This window comes from Capra hircus, chromosome 11 (assembly GCF_001704415.2).
Source record: "Capra hircus breed San Clemente chromosome 11, ASM170441v1, whole genome shotgun sequence".
NCBI classification, from domain to species: Eukaryota; Metazoa; Chordata; class Mammalia; order Artiodactyla; family Bovidae; genus Capra; species Capra hircus.
In genome coordinates, this window is record NC_030818.1 from 48,900,046 (window position 1) to 48,918,030 (window position 17,985).

The 17,985-nt window shown below is 44.2% G+C and overlaps 1 protein-coding gene across 1 annotated transcript in view; it reads right to left on the bottom strand.

The window, feature by feature from the left end:
• USP39 (ubiquitin specific peptidase 39) overlaps nucleotides 1-15,078 on the bottom strand; it is a 37,017-nt gene extending 21,939 nt beyond the window's left edge. The window contains exons 1-5 of the mRNA XM_018055373.1: nucleotides 14,707-15,078; nucleotides 10,565-10,634; nucleotides 7,337-7,431; nucleotides 5,771-5,907; nucleotides 3,723-3,875 (exon numbers count right to left, since the gene is read on the bottom strand). Coding sequence (XP_017910862.1) covers nucleotides 3,723-3,875; nucleotides 5,771-5,907; nucleotides 7,337-7,431; nucleotides 10,565-10,634; nucleotides 14,707-14,974 — 723 coding nt within the window. The 5' untranslated portion in view covers nucleotides 14,975-15,078. The remainder of the gene's footprint in view (nucleotides 1-3,722; nucleotides 3,876-5,770; nucleotides 5,908-7,336; nucleotides 7,432-10,564; nucleotides 10,635-14,706) is intronic.

The window sequence follows — 17,985 nt, forward strand, 5'->3', positions numbered from 1 at the left end:
GCTGCTAAATATATAAACCCAGGCATCTCTGGGGAAAATAATTCAGGAGGCAACTCAGGATAATGATACAGGTGATCAGGAAAGCCTTTACAAGTTTGGGGCTTCTCTGATGGCTCAAGTAGCAAAGAATTTGCCTGCAACGCAGGAGATGCAGGTTCAATCCCTGGGTCAGGAAGATACCATGGAGGAGGAATGGTAACCCACTCCAGTATTCTTGCTTGGAGCATCCCATAGACAGAGGAGCCTGGCGGACTACAGTCCATGTGGTAGCAAAGAGCTGGACATGACTGAAGCAACAGCCTGAAAGCCTACAAGTTTAGCTCAGCTAAAGAAACAAGGATTTCCTGCTGAGAAACTGAAAGTAAAAGTTGCTCAGTCGTGTCCAACTCCTTGCAACCCCCATGGACTGTAGTCCATGGAATTCTCCAGGCCAGAATACTGGAATGGGTATCCTTTCCCTTCTCCAGGGGATCTTCCCAACCCAGGGATCGAACCCAGGTCTCCTGCATTGCAGGCGGGTTCTTTACCAGCTGAGCCACAAGGGAAGCCCTTCCTGCTGCAAGTTACTCTCAAAAGGAAAAGCGTGTGGATAAAGTTTATCCTAGCTCTGTTATCCGTGCTCCACTGTGGACAGAGGTTGCTCCCTAGCTTCAGTGACAATACAAATAGTAGGTGTCCTCAGAGAGAAATTCATCAGCCTCTGTGGAGTACTTGGTCCATTCAATAACATTTTAGTGGAAACATCACAGAGGATTTGTTCATCTACTTACATGTATAAATAAAAAGAACTTCCTATGGGGGCTAAAACCCATCACAAAGTCACAACTTCCCTGACTATATTCAAAACCCTATCTGTCCTCGAACAGTCTTCACAAAGAGGAAAAGAAGAGGAAAAGTCAGCAAAATCTCTCTCCATCTAAGAATTCAACCTTTCCAGGGACCAGAAACATTCAAATACTAAGATCATGGAATCTGGTCCAAATACTTTGTGGCATATAGATGAGGAAACACTGGAAACAGTGCATGACTTTATTTTCCTGGGCTCCAAAATCACTGCAGACGGTGACTACAGCCATGAAATTAAAAGACACTTGCACCTTGGAAGAAAAGCTATGACAGACCTAGACAGCATATTAAAAAGCAGAGACATAACTTTGCTGACAAAGGTCTGTATAGTCATAGCTATGATATTTTTTTCCAGCAGTCATGTATGGATGTGCGAGTTGGACCATAAAGGAGGCTGAGCGCCGAAGAACTGATGCTTTCAAACTGCAGTACTGGAGAAGACTTCTGAGAGTGACTGAAAGGAAATCCAACCAGTCAATCCTAAAGGAAATCAACCCTGAATATTCATTGGAAGGACTGATGCTAAAGCTAAAGCTACAGTACTCTGGCCACCTGATGCAAAGAGCCAACTCACTGGAAAAGACCCTGATGCTGGGAGAGATAGAAGGTAGGAAGAGAAGTGGACAACAGAGGACGAGATGACTGGATGGCATCACCGACTCAATGGACATGTTTGAGCAAGCTCCAGGAGATGGTGAAGGACAGGGAAGCCTGGCGTGCTGCAATTCATGGGGTCACAAGGAGTCGGACACAACTGAGCGACCAAACAACTAGGGACCAGGCATGACACCAACAGCAGACAGCAAAACTCAGAGATATGTTTTTGCAATGTTTTACCCAATTCTTTATGCAAAAACACCATACACAAATTTTAAAGGCCAACCAAATAAGAACCAGAATATGTGCAACACACACACACATATATATAAATATACACATACTTTTAAAACTCAATATAGTGTAACACTAATAGAAAAATGAGCACATAAGGCCCACAACTCATGAAAAAATATAAGAATCAACTTTAGAAGTGAATTTTTTTAAAGTAAGTTAAATGGAGATACCTATCAAAATGGAAGAACTTCTATTTAATGCTAACAGTGACAATGCAACACCCCTTTGGGAATCCTCCTACACTGTCAGTAGGAATTATCAATAAACGGGTGTAGCGACTAAGGAGAACGGCATGAAGGTTTCTTAAAAATCTAAAAACAGAGTTACCATAAGATCCAGCAACTCCACTCCTGGGCATACATGCACCCTAATATACACTATAAATGTGTATATGAAAGCACTATATACCATAGCCGAGATACGGAACAACCCGAATGTTCATCGACAGATGAATAAAGACGTGACGCACACAGAATACTACTCAGCTGTAAAAAAAAAAAAAAAGAATGAAACAATGCCATCTGCAGCAGCTGGACGGACCTAGAGATTATCACACTAAGACCAGAAAGAGAAAACTACCATATGATATCACTTACACGTGGAATCTAATACACAACACAATTTATCTATGAAACAGATTCACTGACACAGAAAATAAATTTATGGTTACCAAAAGGGATAGATTAGAAATTCTGGATTAGCAAATAAAATTTACTATATATAAAATAAACAATAAGGTCCTACTGTATAGTACAGGGAACTATATTCAATATCCTGTAGTAAATCATAAGAGAAAAGAATATGAAGAGGAAAATAAATATCTATAACTAATTCACTTTGTTGTTTAGCAGAAACTAACACAACATTGCAAGTCAGCTATACTTCAATTAAAAAAAAAAAAGAGCAGACTTTTCTGTGGCTGGTGGGTTTATATAATACAACTCCCCTATAGCCTAGAATCAAGGCTCACAGTACATTAATACAAGAAGTGAAGGCTGAACGAATCAAATTCAACAAAACAGAATGACATGTAATCATTAAGGATGCTGCACAAGAATATTTATTGATCTCACAATAGGCTTTTAAGTTAAAATATATACAAAGATACACACATATACTATGTTACTTTCTAGATTAAAAATCTAAGTATTTGAAAAGTCTAAAAAAGAAATAAAACAAAATATAAGAGTGTCACAAAAAGTGCAAGATGGATACACACTGCAACACTGGTAACAGAAAAAACCCTGAGACAAGTGAAATTTTATCTATCAATTGAGGAATAACAAAATAAACCATAATATTGCCACATGACATTATGCCTGTGTGTGTGTGTGTTTAGAATAGTTCTGGAGCTCTCTGTACTGTTAACTACCCCAGGGCAGAGCACTAGGGAAAGGAATAAAGCTCTCCTGTTACACTTTCTGTATCTTTCTTCCCTACTCTCTGCAATTTGTTTACAGTTTAATCATTTTTTTTTTTTGAGTGAAGCAGAATTACTGTTAATTTTCTTATTTACGCTTATCGATGTTTTCTACAATGTACACTATTACTCATGTAATTTTTTTTTAAAGCAAAACTTAATTGCAAACAGGACAACTTTGGCTTTCTGCTTTTCCCATTTCAGGGTTTACACACAGGGGCAGGACAGAGACACCTCAGAGCCAACATAGTAAACATCTACACCATGGAAAAAAAAGTATCACCTAGCATACGTGTCTCTTTTTGGGTCCTCCAGGCCACATGCAGATTCTACCCCTCACTCCCTGTACACTCCAGAGGCTAAAACAGGCCCACCACTTGGCAGCAGCCCTCAAGCAGACACAGGAGTGTTCTGCTTGGTGCAGAACAAATAGGCCAGCAGAGTTCCCAGCAAAGAATCACAATCTGAGGACCACTAGACTCCACCAGAAAACAGTCACTTCCTGGCTGACCTTCAGTGTTCCTGGGTTGCCCCCTCCCACACGGTTCCCATTCTACCCTACCTGAAGGACGGCGTTGGCGTAGTCATTGGCCTTTATGTTATTCAGGCCCACAATACCTGGCAGGTAAGTGGTGCCGTCATATGCCCGGGACAACTTGGCTTGCTTGTCCAGGTTAGCGATCTGCTGCTTTGTGAAAGTGGGCTTCAACACATACTGCAAAACAAAAGAAAATTCCAAGTTGTTTTAGGACAACTATATCTATAGAGCTGACAAGACATACTTGCAACAGCAATTTTTGCAAAAGCAAAAAATACTTTGCCACGAACAGCCACCCAAAGGGTTCCCAACAGTAGGTCTAAGGACGGAGGTGACGTGGAATGGGCCCACTACACACTGCTCATCTATCAGTTCAGTTCAGTTCAGTTGCTCAGTCGTGTCCAACTCTTTGCAACCCCATGAATCGCAGCACGCCAGGTGATTATCAACAACCCAAAATCACTGAGTCCCAGGCCTTCCCTCAGAGAGCATGTCTGGCCAACCCCATAACAAACAACAGTGAGAAACTGCAGGATACTCAAGTCTGCAAGTGGTGGGAGTCTGAGTCCCAGGTAGGAGCTTATGCAGGGTCAGCATGTGGGCTGCTGCATAAGCAAGAATGTCGTTCCCCCTCTCTGTGGAGGTCTGCTGTGATTCCCTGTGACTAGAGGGGCGGGATCAGACCCTTCCCAGTCCCAGAGCTATGAGGGTCATTAGGTCACAGGCTGGTCAGAGGGCACCACTGACCCACTTTGTTTCTGTTTTATGTTTTGCTGTTTTGGCTGCAAGGCATGTGGGATCCCAGCTCCCAGACCAGGGATCGAACCTGCACCCTCTTCATTGGAAGGCATAGTCTTAACCACTGGACCACCAGGGAAGTCACCACTGACTCACTTTGAAAGCTTGAATTTTAAAAAAAAGGCTTGAATTCCTTTCAGTTTCTCCCTTGTGCATAACCACTTAAAATTTCAATTTTAACAAGACTATGAAACTTATGGAAGTGGGGTTAGTGTTTCAAACACTCTGAACACCAAGCTTTCCTTAAATAGAACATTCCACTCTACTGAACATGCAGCCCTTTGCTGATAAGGAAAACAATAATCAACAGTTCCAATAGTAATCAAAGCCCAAGAGGACTTTCCAGGCTCCCCACTTAAGTACAGGGACTCCTGGCATAAGGCACAAATCAGAGCCTGCAGGTGGAACATGCTGGCCGTTTTGGCCACATCATGTCAAAAGGAGCCGTGCATGCGTGCTAAGTCACTTCAGTTGTGTCCAACTTTTTGTGACTCTATGGAGTATAGAGTCGCAAAACTATAGCCCACCAGGCTCCTCTGTTCATGGGGATTCTCCAGGCAAGAATACTGGAATGGGTTGCTATGCATGGAATAACAACCCCACCCAGGGATCTTCCCCACCCAGGGATCAAACCCGTGTCTCTTAGTCTTCTGCATAGGCAGGCAGGTTCTTTACCACTAGGGCCACCTGGGAAGTCCAAAAAGGAGCTGTGAGCTGGTATAAATCTCTGTCGTATACCTGGCTACACCAGGCTCAATTCACATCACCACACCAAAGTGTGGAAGGGTAATTTATTTCATAAAAATGCTTTCACCCCAATTACAAAGGCGCCCTATTTCTTCAGTCCTAACTAAAAACAGAAACAATAGCTAAGCTGCAGACCATGGGCCATGACTACAAATTGTGGGGCTTCCCAGGCAGCTCAGTAGTCAAGAATCTGCCTACTAATGCAGAAGTAGGATTGAGCCCTGGGTCAGGAAGATCACCTGGAGAAGGAAATGGCAACCCACTCCAGTATTCCTGCCTGGATAACCCCATGGACAGAGGAGCCTGGTGGGCTACAGTCCGGGGGGTCCCAGAGAGTCGGATACAACTAGGCGACTGAGCACACGTGACCTCTTTCTTCAGTTTCCCTGGTTCCTCCCAAAGAGAAAGGAGATTCTCCAAGTCCAAAGGCCTGAGACTCTCTCCTGACCTTGAGTGGGGAAGATCCCAGGAGCCCTGGGGTAGCTCCCAAGAGAACTAGTTCCAAACCAACCCTCCTGGACACGCACCGTGATATCCTCTAGGGAGGAATCGATGATCTCATAGTTGTCAGGGAGGCAGTAAAACTTGAGGGTGTGGAGGTTGAGGAAGACATGGTGACTAAACTGCACACTGTGAATGTAGGCGTGAGACTTCAACCCCCGGCCTGCAGGAAGGAGGAAAGGCTGTGAGCGAAGCACAGACTCCACAAGCGCACAGACCATGTCTAATTTTCCCTTCTTCATTTCGTACCAGAACATGTTAATATCAGCAAAAACAAAGCACTACACCACTCCTGAAAATTCATCTCCGCATGAATTCCTCTCATCATACAAGTCAGCAAGGAAGAACAGCACTTTATTCTCTAGATAACATAAAACATAGGGGGACTAATTTCATATACACGAATATGGAAAATGTGTGGGTATCTGTGAGTATGTGCATACGTGTATGTATACATGTGTGAGTAAGTATATGTGTATGTATACAAGCTAGTTTCATGTGCCATCAGAAACTAGGGATATGCATGCATATGTTATAAATAATACACGTACATACACATATGTACGTATCTCCGTCATTACTTAGCCCTAATTTTCCAGCTGCCCACATTCAGGACAATCTCATATCTACGTAACTTTTGTTCATGTTACCACTCCTTTCTAGAATATTTCACCCTTCACCCATTCAAACTGTATATCCTGCATACAGAGAACAAGTTCCTCCTTCACCTCCTTCATGAACTTGACATAAACATTCCAGCTAACAGTGACCTTTGCATATTTCAACTCCTATTGTCCTTATTTATTTACACTCGGTGCCACATGGGCCAGTAGTAATCTTTATGGTCTTAAGAGAGTTTGCTGATTGTTTTGTGTGTTACCCTTGACTATTTATCAGATCCTTATAAGAGCAAGGAATGTACTTTACATTTCTTCTAAATCCTCCACTATACTGCGCAAATAGCACTAGCTTGGTCTGAATAAACTGATACAGTTAATTTTCAGAAAAGGACAGAATGGAAAAACTCCTTACAGTAAAAGGATTCTCAGAAAAAGACATTGAGTACAGAAAAATATCACAGATTCAAAAACCCAGTCAGCACCAGGGGCCAGCCAATCCCAGAGCTCTCCCCCGTGGTTGGTTCACAGGCCAAACAATCAAACAGAAAAGTTAAATAAATAGCAGCAGGGCCAGAGGCAGTGGAACTGGAGACAGCAGGGCTTCAGTGGCCTTGCCTGTCCTCCTTCACCAGTGACGACCAGCATTAGGCAGAGAAAGCCACCACCTTAAAAAAATAATAATAAAACTAGAACTTCTGAGATTTCCCACACAGTCTCACATGTGGCAAGTTCTTTCTCCCTTTCACATATATTCAGATTCTTACAAATAGAGAACCTCCTATGGATTTTCTAAGAGTATTCCAATTTCCTGGGAACAAAGATAAAAGTTTATTAGACATGACTCTTAACAGCAACTTACTCTCTTAAAAAAAAACCACAACAACAAAAACCTGTGGCTAGCCAGCACACAGCACACAGTCAGCACACAGACCTGTGGCTGTGCTGAAAACACAATGCAAAATATTTATTTACCTTGAAAGTACTTGCCACACACCAGACAAGCATATGCATTGATGTGCGAGAGGGAGATGGAACACAATTTCTCAAAGTCAAAGTCCAGCACACTCCTAAGAAGATGAAAACAAAACAGAAACAGTTAATGGTGATGGTGGCCCAGGCGAGCACCTGAGTTAAAGCAGCGCCGTTGGCTCCATGCTCCCCAGCGTCATGCAGCATCCTTCTAAGAACAGGTCAACAATCACATGCAAATTATGGGGAACGTTAACTCTTCCTTACTTAGACATTCGGGCTTTCCTGGTGGCTCAGATGGTAAAGCATCTGCCTGCAGTGCAAGAGACCCGGGTTCAATCCCTGGGTTGGGAAGATTCCCTGGAGAAGGGAATGGCTACCGACTCCAGTATTCTTGCCTGGAGAACTCCATGGACAGAGAAGCTAGTGGGCTACAGTCCATGGGGTCGCAAAGAGTCAGACACAACTGAGCAACTAACACTTTCACCTAGATATTTAATATAGCGCCCCAACCCACCAACCCCCAAAGTAGTGCAAAGGTATCTCTACCAATGACCCTCTCTGAGTATCCACAACCAGTTGAGAATCTCCCATTACTTTCTCTGGAGGAAAAGCCACAAGTAGGACCAAAGTAACAGGGTGCTAACAACATTCCAAAGTAAAAGACATAAAATGAAGGACATAAAAAGAGTGAATAACCCCTTTCATAAAAGAAAAGTTTATTTCTGTCCATTAAAAAAAGTCAGAAGCCTGAAGAATTGTAGGGGAATACCTACAAAAAGATCTATCTGTTCAACTGCAAAGTCACGGTGAGTACCAGGCAAGTTAAGTACTTTTTAAAAAGTTACCTCTACTAAATCCACAGGTGCCAAGGGTTTTCCTTCTCAAGCATTAACTCTAATTAATCGTTAATGGTCCCTGGAAAGCTGCACTGTCCACTAAAGGGGCCATTAGCCACACACAGCTATTGATGTAAAATAATTAAAATAAACTTTAAAATTCAGTTCTTCAAGCCACATTTCAAGTGCTCAACAGCCACAAGTGGTTTGTGCCTACCACACGGACAATTCCACTGTTGCGAAGAGCAATTCCAATGTTGCAAAAGCAGTCCAGTAGTCAAGGCTACACTAGAGCATAAGTGAAAAACCATCCTGTAACACATCTGGGGAACCAAAGAATGCACTGGGATGAGATGACCACCTCTGCTTTAGGACATGTCTTTGTCTGTTTTTCCTTTCCTGAATCCCAGGCACCAAGAGCAGTACCTAGCACATCATGTGTGTGCGTGCTCAGTGGTGTCTGACTCTGCGACTCCACGGACCGTAGCCTACCAGGCTCCTCTGTCGGTGGGATTTGCCAGGCAAGAATATTGGACTGGGTTGCCATTTCCTCCACCAGGAGATCTTCCCAATCCAGGGATTGAACCCAAGTCTCCTGCATCTCCTGCACTGGCAGGCAGAGTCTTTACCCACTGACCCACCTGGGAAGCCCAGGCACATACTGTTCAGTTCAGTTCAGTCGCTTAGTTGTGTCCGACTCTTTGCGACCCCATGAATCACAGCACACCAGGCCTCCCTGTCCATCACCAACTCCCAGAGTTCACTCAAACTCAAGTCCATCGAGTCGGTGATGCCCCAGCCATCTCATCCTCTGTCGTCCCCTACTCCTGCCCCCAATCCTTCCCAGCATCAGGGTCTTTTCCAATGAGCCAACTCTTTGCATGAGGTGGCCAAAGTATTGGAGTTTCAGCTTCAGCATCAATCCTTCCCATGAACACCCAGGACTGGTCTCCTTTAGAATGGACTAGTTGGATCTCCCTGCAGTCCAAGGGACTCACGAGAGTCTTCTCCAGCACCACAGTTCAAAAACATCAATTCTTCGGTGCTCAGCTTTCTTCACAGTCCAACTCTCACATCCATACATGACCACAGAAAAAACCATAGCCTTGACTAGAAGAACCTTTGTTGGCAAAGTAATATCTCTGCTTTTGAATATGCTATCTAGGTTGGTCATAATTTTCCTTTCAAGGAGTAAGTGTCTTTTAATTTCATGGCTGCAGTCACCATCTGCAGTGATTTTTGAGCCCAGAAAAATAAAGTCTCTCACTATTTCCACTGTTTCCCCATCTATTTCCCATGAAGTGACAGGATCAGATGCCATGATCTTCGTTTTCTGAATGCTGAGCCTGAAGCCAACTTTTTCACTCTCCTCTTTCACTTTCATTAAGAGGCTTTTTAGTTCCTCTTCACTTTCTGCCATAAGGGTGGTGTCATCTGCATATCTGAGGTTATTGATATTTCTCCCAGCAATCTTGATTCTGGCTTGTGCTTCTTCCAGCCCAGCATTTCTCATGATGTACTCTGCATAGAAGTTAAATAAGCAAGGTGACAATATACAGCCTTGATGTACTCCTTTTCCTATTTGGAACCAGTCTGTTGTTCCATGTCCAATTCTAACTGTTGCTTCCTGACCTGCATACAGGTTTCTCAAGAGGCAGGTCAGGTGGTGTGGTATTCCCATCTCTTTCAGAATTTTCCACAGTTGATTGTGATCCACACAGTCAAAGTCTTCGGTATAGTCAATCAAGCAGAAATAGATGTTTTTCTGGAACTCTCTTGCTTTTTCCATGATCCAGCGGATATTGGCAATTTGATCTCTGGTTCCTCTGCCTTTCCTAAAATCAGCTTGAACATCTGGAAGTTCACGGTTCACATATTGCTGAAGCCTGGCTTGGAGAATTTTGAGCATTGCTTTGCTAGCGTGTGAGATGAGTGCAATTGTGCGGTAGTTTGAGCATTCTTTGGCATTGCCTTTCTTGGAGATTGGAATGAAAACTGACCTTTTCCAGTCCTGTGGCCACTGCTGAGTTTTCCAAATTTGCTGGCATATTGAGTGCAGCACTTTCATAGCATCATCTTATTGAGCACATACTGAGTGCTCAATAAAAATGTAAGTTGGTGATTGCCATTGATACCACATATGCTTTTAATTTCCTCATATAAATTCAAAACAAGCTGAAAGTTCTTTCTGCATGTGCCACCCTAAAACAACATGCTCTCTGATGACACTTTAAACTGAGGGGAAAGATTAAAAAACTTGGCAAGAAGCACAGTTTTCTGGGCAGAAAGCTTTAGAAGAGATAAAGTTTCTGAACATATCATACAATACAAAGCACTTTCTACAAAGATTCCCTTGTGTGTCGGCTGTCCCAGGCCTCTGTGTGCTACCCACCTGTTAATGGTATCCAGGTACGGGCAGTGGCGGCTCCTCCGGTCCTCAGAATCCACGCGGCCATTCTTTGCTGAAAGGAAAATCATCAAAAGCTCTGAAAATGGGAAACCCATACTCAGGGTCAACTACCAGTACAAACAAACACAAAAACGGGAAAAACAAATCAGGACGAGTTCCGTTACAAACAGCCTGAAAACACCCCAAAATGCCCACTTTAACGGAAAGTGAAAGTGTTAGTTGCTCAGTCGTGTCCAACTCTTTGCAACCTCATAGGCTATAACTCTCTGTTCATGGGATTCTCCAGGCAAGAATACTGGACTGGATTGCCATTCCCTTCTCCAGGGGATCTTCCCAACCCAGGGATCGAAGCCAGGTCTTTTGCGTTGTAGGCGGACTCTTTACAGCCTGAGCCACCAGGCTACAAACTGAGACAGTATACTTGAAACACATAAAACCAACAAAGAAATTGCTTGCAATTACAGAAAGAAATCTGGTGAAGAGTTTTATAAAAAGACAACCCAACAGAAAATGAGGAAGATAGCCCACAAATATATGAAAAAATGCTCAATCTCACCAAGAAAATGCAGATTCCCTTGCACAATAATATACCACTTCACACCTACCAGAGAGGATAAAACAAAATCAAGCAATTCCAAGTGTTGGCAAACATGAGGAGCAATGAGAAGCCTCGCAGACTGCTGGTGGGAATGTAAACTCTGACAATTTCTTAGAAAATAGTGCAGCTAGACTGAAGCTGAAAATACACAGACCCTTTGACCCAGCAATCTCTCTTCCATTAATACTTATATCTACCCTAGAGAACTTTTGAATATTTTACTAAAAAACATTTATAGCTACAATATTTGAAAGAGATCCAACTGAAAAAAAAAAAAAGAAAGAGAGAGATCCAACTGGAAACAAGCAAAATGCTTACCACATACCAAAAATGGGAGAAATCAGGCTTGATCCCTGGGTTGGGAAGAGAGGAAATGGCAACCTGCTCCAGGATTCTTGCCTGGAAAACTTCATGAACAGAGCAGCCTGGTGGGCTACAGTCCATGGGGTCACAAAGAGTTGGACAGGACTAAGCATACACACACATATCAATAGAACACTTTGTTGCCATGAACATCTACCTGAATGAACCTCAACAATATGACTAGTTAAATTAAAAAAAAATTGGCAAAACAGAAGACTATATATATAGTATGATTTCACTTGTAATAAATACAAAATAAAATACAGTTCTACTTAGGGATATATGAGGTGAAACTATAATTTACCTCAATATATACATGAGGTAAATATATATAAACTATACAAGTTTATAGTTTATATATATAGTTTATAGTTTTACATATATATAAACTACAAAACAATAAAAGCAAAAACAGAAAAACTTCAGAACAGTGATTACCCCAGCAAGCAAGGAAGGCAGATGCAACTAGAAAGGGGCCTGTTGGACCTTCTAAGGTACCGTCTTAAACTTCAACATTCAAAAACCTAAGATCATGCCATCCAGTCCCATCACTTCATGGCAAATATATGGGGGGAAAGTGTAAACAGTGGTAAATTTTAGTTTCTTGGGTTCCAAAAATCACTGTGGAAGGTGACCGCAGCATGAAATTAAAAGATGATTGCTCCTTGGAAGAAAGCTATGACAAACCTAGACAGCATATTAAAAAGGAGCGACATCATCTTGCTGACAAATGCCTGTGTAGTCAAAGCTATGATTTTTCCAGTAGTTACGTACAGATGTGAGAGTTGGACCATTAGGAAGGCTGAGTGCCAAAGAATTAATGCTTTCAAACTGTGGTGCTGGAGAAGGCTCTTAAGAGTCCCTTGAGAGCAAGGAGACCAAACCAGTCAATCCTAAAGAAAATCAACCCTGAATATTCATTGGAAGGACTGATGCTGAAGCTCCAATACTTTGACCACCTAATGCAAAGAGCCGACTCATTGGAAAAGACTCTAATGTTGGGAAAGATTGGGGGCAGGAGAAGAAAGGGGCAACAGAGAATGAGATGGTTGGATGGCATCACCGACTCAATGGACACGAATCTGAGCAAGCTCCGGGAGATGGTGAAGGACAGAGAAGCCTGGTGTGCGGCAGTCCATGGGGTTGCGAGGAATCGGACACGACTGAGCAACTAAACAACAAGGTACTAGTTAAGCACCACTTCTGAAGCTGAACAGTGTCAGGAGGCAATTCTGCATTGCTCTCTCCTGTTTCTGCATATACTGTGACCAGAGGTACAGACCGCCTCCAGACTATCTTGCCAAAGATGTTGGCATAGTGAAGTTTGTTTGTACAGCCTTGGAAGTCAGAGATCATGTGTCCTTACAGAACAAAGGCGAGGCAAGCTCAAGGCCCACTGTAGAAGATTCAGGTTCTCTAGGTTCGGAGTTGTTGTCTTGTGCACCCACTCCCCGTGAGTATGGATTCTCATCATGTCGCACTATAGGAACTAACTTAGGAAACCATGACAATGCTATATTCTGGCTACTGTTACTGCTGCAGAATGCTGTCTGAGGCCCAGTAGTTCAATGTCTTCTAACAGCATCCATGAAACCGTTAGCCACTAGCATCCATCCAAGTTAGCCACTACCAGGCTAACCTGGTAGTGTACAAATAGGGTCAGACCCTTCACAATCCTTGACAAGTGGTAGATTTAAGGGTATATACTCACACTCTTCTTTAAACTATACATGTGCATGACATTTAGTCTATCTTAGTACCTATGATCTATTTCACAATAAAAATAAAAGGAAAAAAAGAAATAAGACAGTATCCACAACTGGTATCCTAATCTGTCCCAGAGAAAACAATCTCCTGACCACAACTAAGCAAAATATCTGAAAAACAATTTCTCTTTCAGAGAAAGGGAAACCTGAGGCTGACAGAATATATAAGAAAAGAAACCAAAGAATACCCTGAAATTACTAGATTATTCAAAGAATGTTTATCAAGTACTTTTCATGAGCAAGGTGTGATCCTAGACTCTGTGTATAATACAAAAATATGTCAAATGCAAAACCTTGAGCAAGAAATTTAGGAGTTAATATAAGAGTATAATCTTGTATTTATTTGGATGTGCCAGGTCTTAGTTACGGCACACAGGCTCTTCGATCTTCACTGCAACATGCAAACTCTTAGCTGCGGCATGTGGGATCTAGTGGCATGTAGTTCCCTGACCAGGGATCAAACCCAGGCCCCCTGCATTGGGAGGGTAGAGTCTTAGCCACTGGACCAGCAGGGAACTCCCCAAGAATATAATCTTAAACAGATAAACAGGCACAGAGACAGAATTATAAAGTCTTGGAGAATGAACAATCCCGGAACAAAGAACACTGCCCCTACAGTGTAGCCTAGTGATATGTTTACCTGCTAACTCACCAGAAAACAAGTATATAGGAAACCTGTTCAAATCAGAAGTTCCAAGTTCAGATATGGAAAAGATTAACTGAGCTTAAACAGGAAAAGCTTCAGACGTGATGGAAACCTACTTAGTGACTGGTAAGGTATCAACAAGTCGGAAAACTACACACTTCAGAGTACCAAGGCTGGGCCAAACGATCTCCAGCAATTCCCAGGAGAAGCACAATGAGTCCAGGAGAAGGCAGAGGGTACAGTCACAGAAGTGACTGACAGGGCTCTCAAAGCTCATGGGTTCCAGTACTCCTTCCATCGACTTAAAGAGGGACAGACACATGAAACCCAGATTCCCAAACCAGTGACCCAGTCTCAGAGGCCGGACTAGAATCCAAACCTCCTGGCAGCTACAACCCCAAGTGACAGAGCAGTGTAGTCCAAGTGCCCAGAGTTCAGGCTCTCCACTCTGAATGGTCTGATTTCAGGAATTACAGCAGGGCTCATTCGTCAGGTGTTTTGTAAAAACTCAAGGAGGTAACACCTGTAAAACAACGAGCCTGGCCCCGAAGCTAGGCATCCGATAAAGGAAAGCTGCTGTTATTATTAAAGTTGCTAGAAACATTAGAGCTACGATTACCAAGACTAGTAAAGTCCTCATTAAAAAGCAGTCGAGTCGGATCGCGTGTAAAGTGTCTTTCCCGCGGGGAGAGAAGGTTGGAGAGAGAAAAAGAAGAACGCGAGAGAGGAGCCCGCGCCCGGCCCCGCGCACCTCGCACCTCCCGCTCAGGTTCCGAGTCCTCGTCGGCCTCGCGCTCCCGCTTCACCCTCACCGCCGGGACTACCGGCGTCGGGGCCTCGCGCGCGCTCGCCGGCTCGACCTCCCGCTTCACGCGCACCGGGCTGCCTCGGGAGCTCGGCGCCTCGGGCTCCCGCTCCCGATCTCGTTCCCGTTTGACGCGAGCCGAGCTGCTCCGCGACTCGGACTCGCGCTTCCCGCGGGTCGAACCGCGAGACTCCCGCTTGGACCGGCTGGACATCGCCACTACCGGCCGAGTCGCCCGGCGCAGCCTCCAGACAAGACCGAGCGCGCGGCAAGCAGCCAATCAGAAGCGGCGCTGTTATGGAGGCCAAGGTTCTCTACGAGTCGCCGACGGGGACAAATCACGCCGCAGAGAACTTCAGGGAAGTACTGTGCCTTTTGTGGCTTCTTTGCTGCTGCGTGCGCACCGGAGACCGGTAGGCGGATCTTCTGCACTTTACCCTTTTCCGGTTTAAAGAGGCAAGAACCTTTCACTGACTGGGGATTTCTGGATGACAGAAGCTGTCGTTGGACCCCCGGTGTCTTCAAGACACTTTGTATCCCGAAACGAGAATAGGGAGGTCGTCTCCACAGTCTCCGCGCCTCAAAGATCAACACCCCTGCACAGAACCAGGCGACATTACCAAGTCATACCCTTCTTGGAGCAACCTGGCGACTCTTAATTCCACACTTAGAGGAATCACAGAAAAATGAGAATGACGAGCAGAGAGAAACTAGAGAGTGGAGCCAATAAAGCTGAAGCTTCAGGACCTGTGACTTTCATGACCCCTTCCACACCCTGAATTACTTTACAGTTCTACTAAGGTGTGATTGATATACAATAAAAAGCGCGTTTAAAGTGTGCAGTTCAGTTCAGTCGCTCAGTCCTGTCCGACTCTGCGACCCCATGAACCACAGCACACCAGGCCTCCCTGTCCATCACCAGCTACCGGAGTTCACTCAAATTCATGTGCATCGAGTCGGTGATGCCATCCAGCCATCTCATTCTCTGTTGTCCCTTTCTCCTCCTGCCCTCAGTCTTTCCCAGGATCAGGGTCTTTTCCAATGAGTCAGCTCTTTGCATCAGGTGGCCCAAGTATTGGAGTTATAGCTTCAATATCAGTCCTACCAATGAACACCCAGGACTGATCTCCTTTAGGATGGACTGGTTGGATCTCCTTGCAGTCCAAGGGACTCTCAAGAGCCTTCTCCAACACCACAGTTCAAAAGCATCAGTTCTTCAGCGCTCAGCTTTCTTTATAGTCCAACTCTCACATCCATGCATGACCACTGGAAAAACCATACCCTTCACTAGACGGACCTTTGTTGGCAAAATAATATCTCTGCTTTTTATTATGCTGCCTAAGTTGGTTATAACTTTCCTTCCAAGGAGTAAGGATCTTTTAATTTCATGGTTGCAATCACAATCTGCAGTGATTTTGGAGCCCAGAAAAATAAAGTCAGCCACTGTTTCCGCTGTTTCCCTGTCTATTTGCCATGAAGTGATGGGACCGGATGCCATGATCTTCGTTTTCTGAATGCTGAGCCTTAAGCCAACTTTTTCACTCTCCTCTTTCACTTTCATTAAGAGGCTTTTTAGTTCCTCTTCACTTTCTGCCATAAGGGTGGTGTCATCTGCATATCTGAGGTTATTGATATTTCTCCCGGCAATCTTGATTCCGGCTTGTGCTTCTTCCAGCCCAGCGTTTCTCATGATGTACTCTGCATAGAAGTTAAATAAGCAAGGTGACAATATACAGCCTTGATGTACTCCTTTTCCTATTTGGAACCAGTCTGTTGCTCCATGTCCAGTTCTAACTGTTGCTTCCTGACCTGCCTACAGGTTTCTCAAGAGGCAGGTCAGGTGGTCTGGTATTCCCATCTCCTTCAGAATTTTCCACAGTTTATTGTGATTCACACAGTCAAAGTCTTCGGTATAGTCAATCAAGCAGAAATAGATGTTTTTCTGGAACTCTCTTGCTTTTTCCATGATCCAGCGGATATTGGCAATTTGATCTCTGGTTCCTCTGCCTTTCCTAAAATCAGCTTGAACATCTGGAAGTTCACGGTTCACATATTGCTGAAGTCTGGCTTGGAGAATTTTGAGCATTGCTTTACTAGCATGTGAGATGAGTGCAATTGTGCGGTAGTTTGAGCATTCTTTGGCATTGCCTTTCTTTGGGATTGGAATGAAAACTGACCTTTTCCAGTCCTGTGGCCACTGCTGAGTTTTCCAAATTTGCTGGCATATTGAGTGCAGCACTTTCACAGCATCATCTTCAGGATTTGAAATAGCGCAAGTGGAATTCCATCACCTCCACTAGCTTTGTTGTACATTTTGCTGAATATTGATGAAGATATGTATACACTCTGAAACCAGCACCACGATCAAGATAATGAACTTAGGAATTTCTCTGGTGATCCAGTGGCTAAGATTCAGCTTTCAAAGCAGGGGGCCTGGGTTTGACCCCCTGATCAGGGAACTAGATCACACATGCTGCAATTAAGATTCGGTGCAGCCAAATATATATATTTAGATATATAATTTAGTCACGAATTTAGTCACCATTCACCAAAAGTGTTTTCCTGCCCTGACCATTGATCTGCTTTCTGTTGCTACAGATCAGTGTCACTTTCTAGAGTTTTATACAAACGGAAGCACACAGCGAGTCCTCTTTTTAATCCCTGGCCTGTTTTTCTCCGCCTATTTGTTTTGCGATTCATCCACTTTGTTGGGTATATAACAACTCACTTCTTTTGGTTGCTCAGCGGCATTCCACTGTGTGGATGTACCAGTCTGTCCCTGTTCTACTCATGAACTCCCAGTTTTGTCTCTTTTTAAAGAGGATCCAAAAATGACACAGGCTCAGATATCTGAAAAGCCCCGGGGCCACCCACGGGGAGAGTTTAGACACCGATCCGGTGGGCGCCGAGAGGAACCGGGCGGCGGGAAAGTAAGCAGAAATCGGGCGTTGGGCGGGATGGGAGGAGTGTCAGCCGCTGGTGGTCCCTGGAGAGCCGGAGGCTGGGCTGCGCGGCCAGGGCGCCGCTGTGTGCCCAGCCCGGGCACTCGCCTCCTCAGGATCTCTTTGAAGGTAGCTGCTGTCAGTGCCCCCACTTACAAATGAGTAAACTGAGGCACGGCTGGGTTCAACAGTCGGCCTATGCCACGGCTGGTGATAGTGTCACACATCCCAGCAGAAGAAAAAGGAAGAGAAGGCTCCACAGCGAATTCTGAGTGGTGTGATG